The sequence below is a fragment of the Trachemys scripta genome, chromosome 3 (assembly GCF_013100865.1).
Source record: "Trachemys scripta elegans isolate TJP31775 chromosome 3, CAS_Tse_1.0, whole genome shotgun sequence".
Lineage (NCBI taxonomy): Eukaryota > Metazoa > Chordata > Testudines > Emydidae > Trachemys > Trachemys scripta.
In genome coordinates this window covers 67718322-67733910 of record NC_048300.1, presented here as the reverse complement: position 1 = coordinate 67733910, position 15589 = coordinate 67718322, and the positions used below count along the sequence as shown (strand labels likewise).

Here is a 15589-nt window from a genome sequence, read left to right as displayed (position 1 = left end):
AGTGTTTTATTTTCATCTCTACAACTTCCACTAGAAAACTCTAATTGTCTGTTAGATGCACTGGCAGTGATGGATGATCCTCAAAAGTTTAAGCATCCTATAGCATGGATGTTTATGCAAGATTATCTGAACTTCTTTGCTCTGGAATTGGACTGGAAAAGTTTCAAGAAACACACAAGAGTTCCTGTGTTTCTTGGTTTACATCACACCAGAAATATCATAAGAAGTTTTCTGTGCAGTATTTCTTTTTTCTTCTGATCCTAGGCCAGGTCTACTCTACAAAGTTTGTACGTCGGTCAAGGTGTGAAAAAACTACACCCCCAGTTGACATAGATTTGCCAGCCAAACCCCCAGTATAGACACAGTTATGCCAACAAAGGCACTCTTCTATCGGTATAGCTAATGTTGTTCAGGGAGGAAGTGTTAATATGCTGATAGAAAAACACCCTGTGTTAGCACTTACACTGGGGGGGTTCTGTGTCAGTATAGCGATACCAGTATCACTATACTGGCAAAGCATTTTTAATATAGACAAGGCCTAAGATGCAACTGGGAAGTGCAAAGATGGGTGGATATATTTTTTTAAATTCACAGTTTTTTCAAAATTGGAAAAAAATTAAGTTTGAGGTGGTTCGGGTCTTTTTTTAATCAATTCAAATCAATTTGCCCATCTTTCACCTCTAGAAACTTCAGATGAATTCATATGTACACTGTGACACCCTTTTAAATTTGTCAGATAGCATCTCTTGATATTTAATTTGTTTCTATTTGAGGCATCACCAGTTTGGTCATACATTTTATTTGGAACTTCATAACAAGTGCACTAGATTTGATAGTATGTTCTTCCATTCCTGAACCACTAATGTGTGCATGCGACATAGAGCCAGGCTGGTAATGTTGACCATGTTGTGGTGTTTTCAGCTTTGGCAAAGCTCACTCAGCAATGCTGCACCCACCTTCAACCTCTAGTAACGTTTATATTTTATGGATAACTTTAATGTCATTTTACATTTATACAGGACTTTTCATCTCAATGGATCACAAAGGGCTTTATTAACTATGGTATACAGTATAAATATAGACCCTGCTGAAATCCAGTCATACTAAGAAAGAGAACTGCAGACAGGAAGCAATCTGCATACAACACACTTCACTGCAACAGGGGGAGAGGAGATTTTGGGTTAAGGCCACAGGGCAAACCCATACTCTTTCAAAAAGTGGCATGAGATTTTTAATGTCCACACAAACAAATAGGATCTTAGTTTTAAGGCCTCGCTATAAACCACCACCCTCCCCATTTCCCCCGACACTTGCTCTGTATTGATAGCTGGTTTTCTTGTACTCTAGATAGCTGCCATAGGTTTTCTTGTACTCTAGATTTACCGACAAAAATGTTTTCTTTTTCAGAGAGATTGGTACAATCATCAGGTCATTAGGATGCTGCCCAAGTGAGAGCGAATTACATGATATGCTTGCAGAGGTAAGCGGTTTGTCTTTTGTCATTTTTCTTCAATCTTACAATTTACAAAAGTTTTAATCTCTGCATTACTTTGTGGGAGACCTGAGCTTGTTTCCCAGAGGCTGGAAATATTATGGAGACAGGTCACTTAGCAAGGGAGTCCCTCAGATTGCCCTGAGCAACCCCTAAGGCTGATATGGGAGCAACACTGATAGAATACAAAGAGGAATCTTTCCAGGTATGGCTATGCATTGGCTGACAGACATGGGCTAGCGGGGCTTACACCAGTGCGTTAAAAATAGCTGTATAGACAGAGTTTCGAAGTTACAGCTTAAGCTGAAACTCAGGATCTGAAGCCCACCCACCTCCGTAGGTTTCAGAGTCCAAGCTCCAACTTCAAAGCGCTGCCTATGCAGCTATTTTTAAAGTGCAAGCCCCACAACCTCAAGTCTGTCGACCTGGTCTGGGAGGCTTGCTCCAAAGTGCTATGTGGAAGTACCTTCTGTCTTCTGCCAAGGATGGTTACTGTGACCCAGTGCCAAGAGGGTGGGGAAGTTCTTTGTCAAGAAACAAGAAAAAATATTCCTTTGCAGATGGAAAAATAAAAGTGAGTTCCAAACTGATCAGGTTACACAAACCCCAACTGTATTATCTTCTTGACACAATCAGGCCAAACAATGAACAAGTAATACCAATTAACTCAGGAAATAGCATTGAGGTTGTGACTTTAACCTCAAAAAGCTTCTGAGGGAAGACCTGCCATGTATCCTTCATCTGTCCCCTGTGATTCCTACATATTTCACATGTCTGATGCATTATTTAGTCTATTTCAATCCGCCCTCCTTTGTTTCTGCAGTTCAACATAATTGGTCGAGCTACGCATATGATTGTACTCTTAATGGTGATTTTCCCCTTTTTGTGGGTTTGTAATAACTTTAATGTTTATTTTATTTGGATTTTAAACATTGTATTGCCTTTTCTGTAATCCTAGGTCACAATTATTTGAACAGTATGAAAGTTGGATACAATAGGATTATTAAACCAGTTTATCTGATTATGCTGATGCTAAGAATGTATCAGCACATTGAACTTCTGTACCTTTAGCAATATTAAATGGCTCAACCTCCTCAGTCCAACCCTTTTTTTCCTGATTCTCTTTGAGTCTTCATCCTTTCTCCTGGGATTGTCTTCTCCTAAAGTTGCTATGCAATCTTTATTCTTAAATATAACATTTAAAAGGGTTTGTTTTTTCTAAATTAATGGAGTTGTACTAGTGTAACTAAGCATAATTTGATCCAAATACATTTTGAAACTAAAAATTGCATCCCACAAGTCTAAATTTAGGTTTAAAGGGAGTAATACTCTACAGTCTAGCTATTTACAAAACAGGAGGTTTTGAGTTCTCATGCAACAATCTGAACAAGCAACTTACGGTAGTTCCTTTGCTTTCTGCTACAGACAACAAAAAACTGAGATAGTTGGAAGCTGCAGCTCTGTATATAACCTGGTGCTGAATGTTTGGTGCCATGAGGTGATGCTTTTGGAGCCCCAACAGACATGGCTTTCTAGAAGGTTCCAGAAACGTCAGTCCTATGAGTGTGAATGTCCAAAGCTTTCTCTTGAAGATGCACAGTAACTAGCCAGTAATCTTTTCTTGCTCATTTACTTCATCCTATAAGTCCAAGTTCCCACTCCCCTAATTGAGTGCAGGGAGTAGGGAACTTCTACTGGTAAACACCAGTCCAATGTTTTTTTTTATTTTTTATTTGAACATTGATTTTAGATTGTAATTTGTCCGCTCAGTTCCTGCTCTACTTTCACTTCCTAGTAGGAAGCTGGGGTCACCACAGTGATGATGCATAGGGTGGAGCCAGAGTGTGGGACACAGCAGCAGAAATATTTCCCACCACAGCCCTCTCTTCTTCTCTTTGCAGGTGATATCAGGTTGAAATGCTACCTCAGGGGAAGGAAAGATCCCTTGATTTGGAAGGATTTCTTCCCTTGGAAGTAGCCTGAGGTATATATATCACCCACACATGTCATAATGCTGGAGTTTGGCTCCCACCCAAAACGTTTTGCTATCCCTGCCTCTTATCTGTATGCCAACTCCATCCCCCCTAGAGTCTCAAATAGCAGTGGTTCACTCCCTGGCTCAGCTGCCTCCGCTCTTTAGATGAGGAGAAAGTACAAAGAACCAGCAGAATAGAAAGTTGTCTTGCGTGCTACAGCCTGCCTCCTGTGATTTTGCGCCCCTTATTAGCAGAGTTCCCCAACTCCTATCTTCAACCAAGAAGTAGAAGACAGTCTGAGGAAAGAGAAATTGTGCTCCAAAATATAAATAATACAAAAAAAATTAATAACCACATGGATTGTTGTTTATTGATAAAAGAAAATCTCCCCACCCTGGTCCAAGATTTACAAAATAGAAGTGGAAGGGGTGGAGGAAAGATGGACACTGACCTGGGACTCTGGAGACCTTGGGTCCAAACTTTTTCCATCATAGACTTTCTGTGTGACTTTGAGTAAATCACTTAGTTTTCCCTCTGTAAAATGGGGAAAATAGTACTTCCCTATCTCACAGCGGGGGTTAGTGTAATAATACTCACAAGATTGTGCAGTGTTCAGATACTATGGTAATGGAGATCACAGAAGTACCTAGAGTAGATTGGAAAGAGAAGTACCTGGAGTAGAGGAGAATTTGGAAAGGGTCCAGAGAAGAGCAACAAGAATGATTAAAAGTCTTGAGAACATGACCTATGAAGGAAGGCTGAAAGAATTGGGTTTGTTTAGTTTGGAAAAGAGAAGACTGAGAGGGGACATGATAGCAGTTTTCAGGTATCTAAAAGGGTGTCATAAGGAGGAGGGAGAAAACTTGTTCACCTTAGCCTCTAAGGATAGAACAAGAAGCAATGGGCTTAAACTGCAGGAAGGGAAGTCTAGGTTGGACATTAGGAAAAAGTTCCTAACTGTCAGAGTGGTTAAGCACTGGAATAAATTGCCTAGGGAGGTTGTGGAATCTCCCTCTCTGGAGATATTTAAGAGTAGGTTAGATAAATGTCTATCAGGGATGGTCTAGACAGTATTTGGTCCTGCCATGCGGGCAGGGGACTGGACTCGATGACCTCTCGAGGTCCCTTCCAGTCCTAGAATCTATGAATCTATGAATAGATAGATGAGTATAATAATGCTTTAAATATTTCACCCCGCAGTAGCTATTACTGTCATAGCCTCCATAAAGAGAGCAAAAAAATACAGGCAAGAAGATGAAATTGTAGTGAAAAAGCAATTTTAAGATAGGAGTGACTATGAAGGTGGATAAGATGAAGATAAACATCTGCAAAACTTGAAGGACCTAAAGCAAAGCATTTATTTGGCCTCTCATTACCACCTGTCCAGTGTTAGGGAAAGAACCTATTTTCAGTCTTTCTGCATTTTAGAGTAGAGAAAAACCCAAGACACCTCTGGGCCTACAGTGCAAATGAATTGGTGGGTGCTTTGAGGTCAGTAGGAGTTGAGGTTGCTCATCACCTCACAGTAGCAGGTCCATTATCAGTGATGAAAGATTTCTTTTACCAGGAAATGCTTTATGGGGATAAAATGCAAACAGCAAACCTACTAAGAGAGACAAATCTAATACTTTATTTTGTAAGTCACATATACATGTTTTTGTTACGTGGTGGATTCTGGAGCAGCTATTTGCTACTAATGTTTTTTTCTCCCCAGTCTGAAAATTAGGACCACATTTAGCCCTGTGGTGAGCAGCTGCAAATCCCATTGACGGAAATGGCAATTGAGAGTGCTCAGCCCCTGACAGGATCAGGCCTAATGGTTTTGGCTTTTAAACATGATTTATTTGCAGTATGATCTTTATGTGCCCTTTGGGACCTTAGTTAATGTATAATATAAGATGTCTCTGTATAGTTCCTATAAATAGTTACCACATTACTACTTCTGTCTTTTTGGTTTCCTGACCTACAGCCTGTTGGAACATAGGTGCTTCATAAAACACCCTTACTACAGTCATTGTCTCAATATTTGTGAAGCATGAAATAGTTCAGTTTATTGACTAACTGTTATGTCATGAGAGGGAAATTAATTTTTGCCATCCATTTTATTGCATCTTTGCAGTGGATTCAGCTTTAAAATAAACAACCCTGTCATGATCAAAGACAGTTTTATTCATGTATAGAAGAGCTTCATTTTCTAGCAAAAGATTATCTGTTATAAGGCACAGCAGACAGAGGGCAACACTGTAGCTTCAAGACACTGTCTGCACTGAAGGAGTGGGGGATGAAGATGGACTATTCATTGGTGGCTGCTGTTAGAAGCATTGCCCCTGAGGCAATCAAAATGCCTCTCAGAGTACAGAGAGAGTACACACAGCAGCTGCTGCTACATGCTTTAACTAGGTGCTGCATATGATGTCCCCTCCTCTAGCCCAACTCCACTGATCATGCAGAAAAGGACAGCAGGAGCCTTCTTGCCCCATCCTTTCCTGAGGAATTTGGAACCACTGCTTGTGCTAGACTTCTTCCATTCTTGCCTGCTAAGAGTGCAAGGACTGAGAGTGCGTCTTGTCCCCATATGGGGTTGGTTTAAACCCCATTGCTCTGTGCCCATACAAAGGTGGGCACAATGTAGCCCAGTGTGTTCCTTTTGGGAGTGAAACTTGAAGTCTTCAATACAGGCATGTTCCTGAACAATTAGGAACTCTTTTTGTTCATGCTGTTTGACCCCTATGGAAGTGTAGGAATGCAGTGAGATCCCTGTTAGAAGTCCCTGTAGTCTTTTCTACAGTGTGTAGAAAATCTTTCATTAATATACTTGGTTGGCAAAAAAAGCCTTTTCTTTGTTTGTATGGTATTTGTCATTTTCCCCACCCTTTTGTCTGTTTTAGACCCCCTTGAACTGAGAGCCTCTGCCACTTTGGCCTCTCCCTTGACAGCACTGTGTGGCTGTAAAATATCTGGAAACAACCATTCAGTCTTTGGGGGAGAGTATACTGTATCTTTAAAAACACTTTGTACGATAACTTAGTATCGGTTACTGAGTATTTTGCACAAATTTCTAACCACTAGAGGACAATATTAAGTCGTTCAAAGCTCCCACTGTAACTGGCCTGTAGCTTGTCTGGGGATATAGTCTCTTCCTTGTAATTTTTTTATTTGATCACAAGTATTTCACTCAGATGCTGTGATGATGAGTGAGTTATAAAAAACTTACATAAATTGCTTAGAAAAAGTTAAATTAAAGTGAAAAATCTATTACTGCACACTCTTTGGCACACACTCTTGAGCTACATCTACATTATGAGCTAGAGGGTACAATTCCCCTGCTCATATATACATACCCAGGCTAGGTCTCATCAAGCTAGCAGGAGTATAAATATAGTAGTGTAGCTGCAGTAGCATGGGCAGTAGCAGTGGAGGGCACGGTTTAGCCTTGCTGAGTACAAACCTGCCTGAAACCGGTGGGTATGTATTTGGCACAGCTAAGATGTGCTTCTACTGCCACTGCTCCGTGGTACTGCAGCTACACCGCTTTTTATACTCACACTAGCTCCATGAGAGCTAGCAAAAATTTGAGCAGTGGAATCATACCCCTAGTTCATAGTGTAAACATGGCCTTAGTTAGATACTAGATTTTCTGCCTTACACTCTTGAGAACAAAACCCAGTAATATTCACCTAGCATAATCAATTAACTACTACATATAATGTATCATTACTATTTATTTATTATAGGCTAGATCGAGCCTTTATGCTCAGCCCTGCGTATGGGCTGGGGTGTAGCCATGCCACCTGACAAGGAGCCATGGAAAAGAATTGTGATTGAGTCTCCTGTTCCCCTCTTGCTCTACAATATGGGGTGACTGAAAGTGCAGATTACTTCCACCCATGCTCCCCTCTTGCTACATGGGAGTGGAGTGCAATTTACATCTCCTCTATGTCTGGCCATGTTCTGCCCCTACTCACCCACTTTGCTTATGACCACTCAGGAATGAGTGAGGTCTTATAGATCCAACCACTTCTTTCCTGCCTGGCATCTTTAGGACTAGTCAAAATCTAACCCTACTATTTTAATGCAGGAGCCAACTGGTTCTCTGGTTCTCTTTTTAGTTTTCTAATGTGTCATGTAAGATTTAAATTTACTATCCTTCTGTTTTAATATTAGGTAGAAGAAGAAGAACCTACTGGGTATATTCGTTTGGAAAAATTTCTTCCAATGATGACAAAAGTATTAATGGAAAGAAGGTAATGGAAAAATATTTTTTTTTCTGTGTTGTAGCTTGGTTCAGATCCATGGGTGGTTGATTTTGACCAAAGATATCAAATATGCCTTTATGTAACTGGAAAAAGTAATTTTTTTTTTAACTCTGAGTTTGATAGTGATGAGCATTTTAGTTTAAGCTGATTTAATCTAAAAATATGTTTTACAGTCACTAAAACCACACAGATAATATCAGAGTTTATAGTCACTGTGAATTATGATAGTGTGTTGCTTCTCTTTTATAGTGTGAATCAAAATAAACTTCCCATTAATCTGATTTTGTGTGTCTCTAAAGAGATTTTATCAAAATAAAGGTCTTTAATCATCAGGTTTTTGCAAACATGAGTTTCTTTTATGGGTAGACAAAGCGTGTTTCTAATAACATAAATCATCTTCATATTAATGAATTAACAAAATAACTGCCATGCACAGTAAATGTACATGATTAGCAGTCTAAAAGGTTGACTGCTCTGGAACTAGAAGGCTATATATACACTATTCAGAGGCATGCAATGGTCTTTTCATTTACAGATGGCCTTGATGTGTTCCTTTTGTCCTTCATTGTAACAGTATTACCTGTAATGAACTTATTTTTATTCTTAAAAAAAGGTGGCAGTGTCTTTACTTAAAAGTTTTGTGAACCCCATTGTTTTATATCCAAATGCTGCCAAGTTCTCTTGCATATAAAACTCCAACTGACTTCAGTGGCAGGTAATTCTGCATGATTGGGTTACATTGTTTTCTTGCATATTTATTCTTGCAGCACACAACTTGCAAGCTGCAAGTATGTTTGTAAGTAAATTTTCATTTCAGTGTTTTCCTTTTTCTTTAGTGTTTAGGATTTATTGTGTATTGTTCTGTTGTGAGGTCCTGCTTCCAAAACTGCATAGCCCTCCAAGTTGCGGCACTAATTGTTCTAATTCAATTATTTCAGATACCGGCCTATTCCAGAAGATGTACTTTTACGTGCCTTTGAGGTCTGTAACCACAATTTTAAAGCATCTAGCTAAGGGGAAAATAGTTACTGAATCTTGACTCTGTAAGGTTAAAAACCAAAAGGTTTTGTTTTATTTATTTTTCTTTAGGTTTTAGATGCGAATAAATGCGGACATCTTACTAAAGAGGAGTTAGTCAAATATATGACTGAAGAAGGTAAAGATTTTTGCTAATTAACTTATAAAACTTATATTTAATAAAAGAAAACTCACTTGAGTAAATGCTGCAGAACAAAACCTTTCAGTTGCTACTTCTCCAGGGAAAGGATGTTATTATCTCTTTACCTGTTTGTACCATGTTATATATAAACTCACTTGAGTAAATGCTGCAGAACAAAACCTTTCAGTTGCTACTTCTCCAGGGAAAGGATGTTATTATCTCTTTACCTGTTTGTACCATGTCATATATACCTCTGGCACTTGAAAAATAATACAAATTAATAATTACATTAATAATAATCATGAAAAGTTCTTTGAGATGGCATCTGCATATTTCCACTTGTGACGGGCACCCTGATACCACTGAGCTTCCAGAACTTTCTAGAAAATCAGTGCCCAGATGAGCACCATCTTGTGGCATCAAATAGTCAGTCAAATTTATAAGAGGTTGTACAATTTCCAGCCACTTCATTTCTTTCCTTTCTATGGCTACCTGTAGATATAGAGACCTATGTTCTGTGTATGAGGAGCTACTTTTTTTTTAACCAAAGATCTTCTGTTAATATGTTGTTTAGAACTGTAGACTGCTTAGGTAGTTTCTGTGCCAATGCACATCTTTCTTGCAGGACCATCTCTTTTCTGGTTCAAGGGCATTATGTCCAACCCAAAAGGACCAGATTTAAGCAGTGTATTTTATGCCCTTCCATCTTCCCAGAGTTTGATGCACATATCTGCTGCCTGAAGTGTTTGTATTTATTGTATGGGTTGTTTGGCATACCAGCTCTTTATGCCTTGACTTCAAAAAGACAAACATACTTCACTCCTGACATTCCAAGGCCTTTCCTTGGTTCAGGGCCCTATTCTTATGCAGGGACACAGTAGCCCTTCATCAGTTCTTAAGCCACCTGCTGCAGGAAAACAGAAGACTTTGGTGCTGCAGTTTGTCCTTTTTCTGGCACCAGCTCAGTGGAACACTATCCTCCATCATCTAGGAGGCCAGCTCTATCATCTAAGTCTCTCAGTGCCAAGACATCCTTACTGCTGTGAACTTGGACAGTGCCTCCTCCCAGACAAGAACCAGATGGTACAGCCAGTGCAATTTCCTCAGTTCTGGAGTCTCTCTTAGCACTGAAGGAGCCTCCAATGTACTGACCTCTCTTTGGATGAGGGTTTTCAGCAGGGCCGCCCAGAGGATTCAGGGGGCCTGGGGCATAAAAAAAGGCACCACCTGCTGCGGCACTTGTATTCACTGGGCGACGGTCCGAGTCTTCGGCGGCACTTCGGCAGCGGGTCCCTTCACTCGCTCCAGGTCTTCGGCGGCACTGAAGGACCCGCTGCCGAAGCGGGTGAAGGACCCGGAGCGACTGAAGGGACCTGCTGCCGAAGTGCTGCCGAAGACCTGGAGCGAGTCAAGGGCCCGCCGCCGAACCGCCGCCGAAGACGCAGAGCGCCGCCGGGTGAGTAAAGATTAAAAAGGCGCCTATACCCAGGGAAGGGATTCTCGGCCAGGGCTTGTGGGGCCCCTGCAGGGCCCGGGACAAATTGCCCCACTTGCCCCCCACCCTCTGGGCGACCCTGGTTTTCAGTTGTGTTTCACATTTGTGAAGGTCTAGATTCTGCTCTTCTTTGCCCTCAAGTGTGGGGGCTCAGAGAGGTTCTCCGAACAGAAGGACTCGGTGCCACCACAGAGAAGGAAGAGGAAATATCACGATGGATCTAGGAATTGTCTGGGTGGATTTGAAATGTTGGTTCCTCTTTCATACTCTCCCTCTCTTGGGAGACAGTGATGGTCCATCTGTGCCAGTGCGCCTCTATTTTTCAGTGTCCCTTCTTCATGGAAGGGAGCCAATAGATTGAGATCTACATCAGATCTGGAGGATGTAACTGAGTCTTTTTCAGTGTCTCAGTTCTGGGGCTGCCTGAGTTAGCCTTGATGCTATCCATGATGGATTTGAGGCACACCTGAACATTTCTTGGGATGAGGGAGCAGTGTCTTCTGATAATTCACTTTTCCCTTCAGGCTCCACTAGGAGCTTCTCTCCCACAAGTGTGAATATGTAGACAACACTGTTGAAGAATTACAGTTACTGACAACTCTTTCTGGTAGCATGTGGAGTGACTGAAAGCTCAAGCTCTTACAGCATGCCTGAAAACTGAAGATAGATTCCCTAACAGGACAGTAGTAGAGAAAATACCGCTCCATCTACAATCTAATTTGCCTTTGGTGTTAAGATCAATCTATGACTGAATATGTGGGGAAAACAAACTATGGTAGTTTTAGATGAGAGAGTTTTAAACATCTCTAGTGTAGCTGTTGTTGGAGGAAGGAGTTTAATGCATTCAGGGCACTGCTCAGCACTGGGGCGCTCATCCTGTGCAGGGAGAAGGAGTAAAATCATTCCTCTAAAGTACTTGTAACTAGTTGGAAAATATGTTATGCTAATGTAGGAAAGATCTACGTTTTTTTGGAAAAAGAAGAACAGGAGTACTTGTGGCACCTTAGAGACTAACAAATTTATTAGAGCATAAGCTTTTGTGGACTACAGCCCACTTCTTCGGATGCATATGAACAAGTACTCCTGTTCTTCTTTTTGCGGATACAGACTAACACGGCTGCTTCTCTGAAACCTGTCATTATGCAAGGCACGTTTTTTTGGACAATCAGAAGGTAATGTTTTTCAGGAAATCTCCCACCATTTCACTAATGTCAGTGCTGCTCTTCCACCAGTGGTAGCAACAGTGGGAGAACAAGTGTAGACAGGGTACAGCCATGGTGGAAATGTGCCCTGTCTACATTAACAGTCCCACTATTACTATCCCAGTTTAACCGCACCGGTGCTAGTGAAATGGTGGAAAGTTTCCTGGAAGGATGGTGTCCCTAGCCTCTGTTTGCCAGAAGCTGGGAATAGGCAACAGGGGATGGATCACTGGATGATTACCTGTTCTGTTCATTCCCTCTGGGGCACCTGGCATTGGCCACTGTTGGAAGACAGGATACTGGGCTAGATGGACCTTTGGTCTGACCCAGTATGGCCATTCCTATGTTCCTGAAAAAAGACGCTGCCTATAAGAGAATTCATCCTGATTGACTAGAGCTTTTGTTTTGAAATCACTGCCCATTACAGAAAAGGCCTAGAAAAATGATAAACATAAAATGAGGTGGTTTTGTCTTTTATCATTATTTTTATCACCCATGGACAAACACTTTTCACAAAGTGACCTTTTCCAGACCTCAAGAAGAGCACTGTGAAAACTGAAAGCTTTTCTCTTCCACCAAACGACATTGGTCCAATAAAAGATATTATCTCACCCACCTTGTGTCTCATATCCTGGAACCAACACAGCTGCAACAATACTGCAAGTAACTGGTGTAAGTGAAGGAATTGGGTCCTGGGTCTGCCTGTCTTTTGTCTGAGTACCGAAAGGATTTCAAGGGAGAGCCCAAACACTAAGTCTATTGGATAAGGTTGAGTAATATATAGTATCAGGACAAACTGTTGACTTTTCTGTCCTCTTGCAGGTGAACCTTTTACACAGGAAGAAATGGAGGAGATGCTGTCTGCTGCTGTAGATCCTGAAACAAATACTGTTCGTTACAGAGATTATATTACAATGATGGTAGTAGATGAAAATTAGGGTTATTCTGTAGAACTAATGGGCCACTTAGTTACACCAGCGTAAATTTGGAGTTAGTCTGGATATACAGTGGCATCACAGAAATCAGAATCTGACACAGTGTTTATAATACCAATAAAATCTTTGTGACAGCATTTCCTTGGATTTTGTATCTTTGAACACAAGAAACATTTAAGATGTCTGAAAAAGGGTTATTGAAAGAAGAATTTTATATGAGATGGAAAAGAGGAGAGATGGAAAGCAGGGAATTCAGATGTAATAGTGAGACACAAAACAGGACAAATAAGAAACAAGAAATGATTTTAGAATTACATTTGAAAAAGTGAGGGGGGAAATGGGACTGTTGCAGATCAAGGTAGCAAGCAGATCAGTGTGGCTCTTAATATGGCTGAAATTTTAAAGGGATACTATCAATATCAACTTTTATATTTAAAATAAAATTTCTATTTTAAAATAGCACTTAACATTGAAAGTATTTTACAACTCTAATTTTCAACATTTATTTTTTGTTTACTTTTTGTATTTTACTCACCTTAGGCAATGAAACTAGTCAATTCCATTTCAGGTTCTCATTCGCCAGTACCCAGTATTTTGCTTCAGTTTTAAAAAGAGCAGGGAAATAAAAAAATGCTGCTAATTTAAATGTAAAATAAAAGAAATCATTAAAACATTTCTGTTAATATGGGAATTGACAGAAAAAATCCACCCCTTTTTAACATAAATAATTGAGACCTCACATTTAGGGTTAACAGTGTGTCTTTTAAATAACAATTATGCTCAGTTTTGAATGGAAAGATAATGGTGAGGAAATCAGAAATCTTTGTGTAACAACAGGGAAATTATGGAAGAACATAACATTATGGCTGTATTTTAAAGAATCCTTATTGCAGTTGCAGGAACAAACCATACCGATGTGTAGAAAGAATAGTAAATATGGCAGGCGACCAGCTTGGCTAAACAGTGAAATCCTTGCTGATCTTAAACGCAAAAAGAAGCTTACAAGAAGTGGAAGATTGGACAAATGACCAGGGAGGAGTATAAAAATATTGCTCAGGCATGCAGGAGTGAAATCAGGAAGGCCAAATCACACTTGGAGTTGCAGCTAGCAAGAGATGTTAAGAGTAACAAGAAGGGTTTCTTCAGGTATGTTAGCAACAAGAAGAAAGCTAAGGAAAGTGTGGGCCCCTTACTGAATGAGGAAGGCAACCTAGTGACCAAGGATGTGGAAAAAGCTAATGTACTCAATGATTTTTTTGCCTCTGTCTTCACGAACAAGGTCAGCTCCCAGACTGCTGCACTGGGCAGCACAGTATGGGGAGAAGGTGACCAGCCCTCTGTGGAGAAAGAAGTGGTTCGGGACTATTTAGAAAAACTGGACGTGCACAAGTCCATGGGGCCGGATGCGCTGCATCCGAGGGTGCTAAAGGAGTTGGCGGATGAGATTGCAGAGCCATTGGCCATTATTTTTGAAAATTCATGGCGATCGGGGGAGGTCCCAGATGACTGGAAAAAGGCTAATGTCGTGCCCATCTTTAAAAAAGGGAAGAAGGAGGATCCAAGGAACTACAGGCCAGTCAGCCTCACTTCAGTTCCTGGAAAAATCCTGGAGCAGGTCCTCAAGGAATCAATTATGAAACACTTAGAGGAGAAGAAAGTGATCAGGAACAGTCAGCATGGATTCACCAAGGGGAAGTCGTGCCTGACTAACCTAATTGCCTTCTATGATGAGATAACTGGCTCTGTGGATGAGGGGAAAGCAGTGGATGTGTTATTCCTTGACTGTAGCAAAGTTTTTGATATGGTCTCCCACAGTATTCTTGCCAAGTTAAAGAAGTATGGGCTGGATGAATGGACTGTAAGGTGGATAGAAAGCTGGCTAGATTGTCGGGCTCAACAGGTAGTGATCAATGGCTCCATGTCTAGTTGGCAGCCGGTTTCAAGCGGAGTGCCCCAAGGGTCAGTCCTGGGGCCAGTTTTGTTTAATAACTTTATTAATGATCTGGAAGATGGTGTGGACTGCACTCTGAGCAAGTTTGCAGATGACACTAAACTGGGAGGCGTGGTAGATACACTAGAGGGTAGGGATCGGATACAGAGGGACCTAGACAAATTAGAGGATTGGGCCAGAAAAAAACTGATGAGGTTCAACAAGGACAAGTGCAGAGTCCTGCACTTAGAACTGAAGAATCCCATGCACTACTACAGACTAGGGACCGAATGGCTAGGTAGCAGTTCCGCAGAAAAGGGCCTAGAGGTCACAGTGGACGAGAAGCTGAATATGAGTCAACAGTGTGCTCTTGTTGCCAAGAAGGCTAATGGCATTTTGGGCTGTATAAGTAGGGGCACTGCCAGCAGGTCGAGGAACGTGATCGTTCCCCTTTATTCGACATTGGTGAGGCCTCATCTGGAGTACTGTGTCCAGTTTTGGGCCCCACACTACAAGAAGGATGTGGAAAAATTGGAAAGAGTCCAGTGGAGGGCAACAAAAATGATTAGGGGTCTGGAGCACATGACTTTTGAGGAGAGGCTGAGGGAACTGTGATTGTTTAGTCTCCAGAAGAGAAGAATGAGGGGGGATTTGATAGCTGCTTTCAACTACCTGAAGAGGGGTTCCAAAGAGGATGGAACTCGGCTGTTCTCAGTGGTGGCAGATGACAGAACAAGGAGCAATGGTCTCAAGTTGCAGTAGGGGAGGTCTAGGTTGGATATTGGGAAACACTATTTCACTAGGAGGATGGTGAAGCACTGGAATGCATTACCTAGGGAGGTGGTGGAATCTCCTTCCTTGGAGGTTTTTAAGGCCCGGCTTGACAAAGCCCTGGCTGGGATGATTTTGTTGGGAATTGGTCCTGCTTTGAGCAGGGGGTTGGACTAGATGACCTCCTGGGGTCCCTTCCAACCCTGATATTCTAGGATTCTATGAACAGTTGCGGAGACCATTGTGAATAAAGGTTATGCTCTTACAATTTTTTTTACTTTTATCTCAGTTATTTGTTAAGCATCAACAGTAAGCTTGGTTCTGTATATGATACATATAGAAAGAAAGAAATGGTCCTTGTTCTGGGAAGTTT

General features: G+C 41.2%; 1 protein-coding gene across 2 annotated transcripts in view; it reads left to right on the top strand.

The window, feature by feature from the left end:
* EFCAB2 (EF-hand calcium binding domain 2) overlaps positions 1–12786 on the top strand; it is a 37693-nt gene extending 24907 nt beyond the window's left edge. The window contains exons 2-6 of one of the 2 annotated variants that reach the window (XM_034764991.1): positions 1408–1480; positions 7633–7712; positions 8663–8705; positions 8814–8880; positions 12403–12786. In XM_034764991.1, the coding sequence (XP_034620882.1) occupies positions 1408–1480; positions 7633–7712; positions 8663–8705; positions 8814–8880; positions 12403–12518 (379 nt within the window). In that variant the 3' untranslated portion in view covers positions 12519–12786. The remainder of the gene's footprint in view (positions 1–1407; positions 1481–7632; positions 7713–8662; positions 8706–8813; positions 8881–12402) is intronic. The other variant, XM_034764990.1, reaches the window with a different exon arrangement.
* The last annotated feature ends 2803 nt before the right edge of the window (positions 12787–15589 follow it).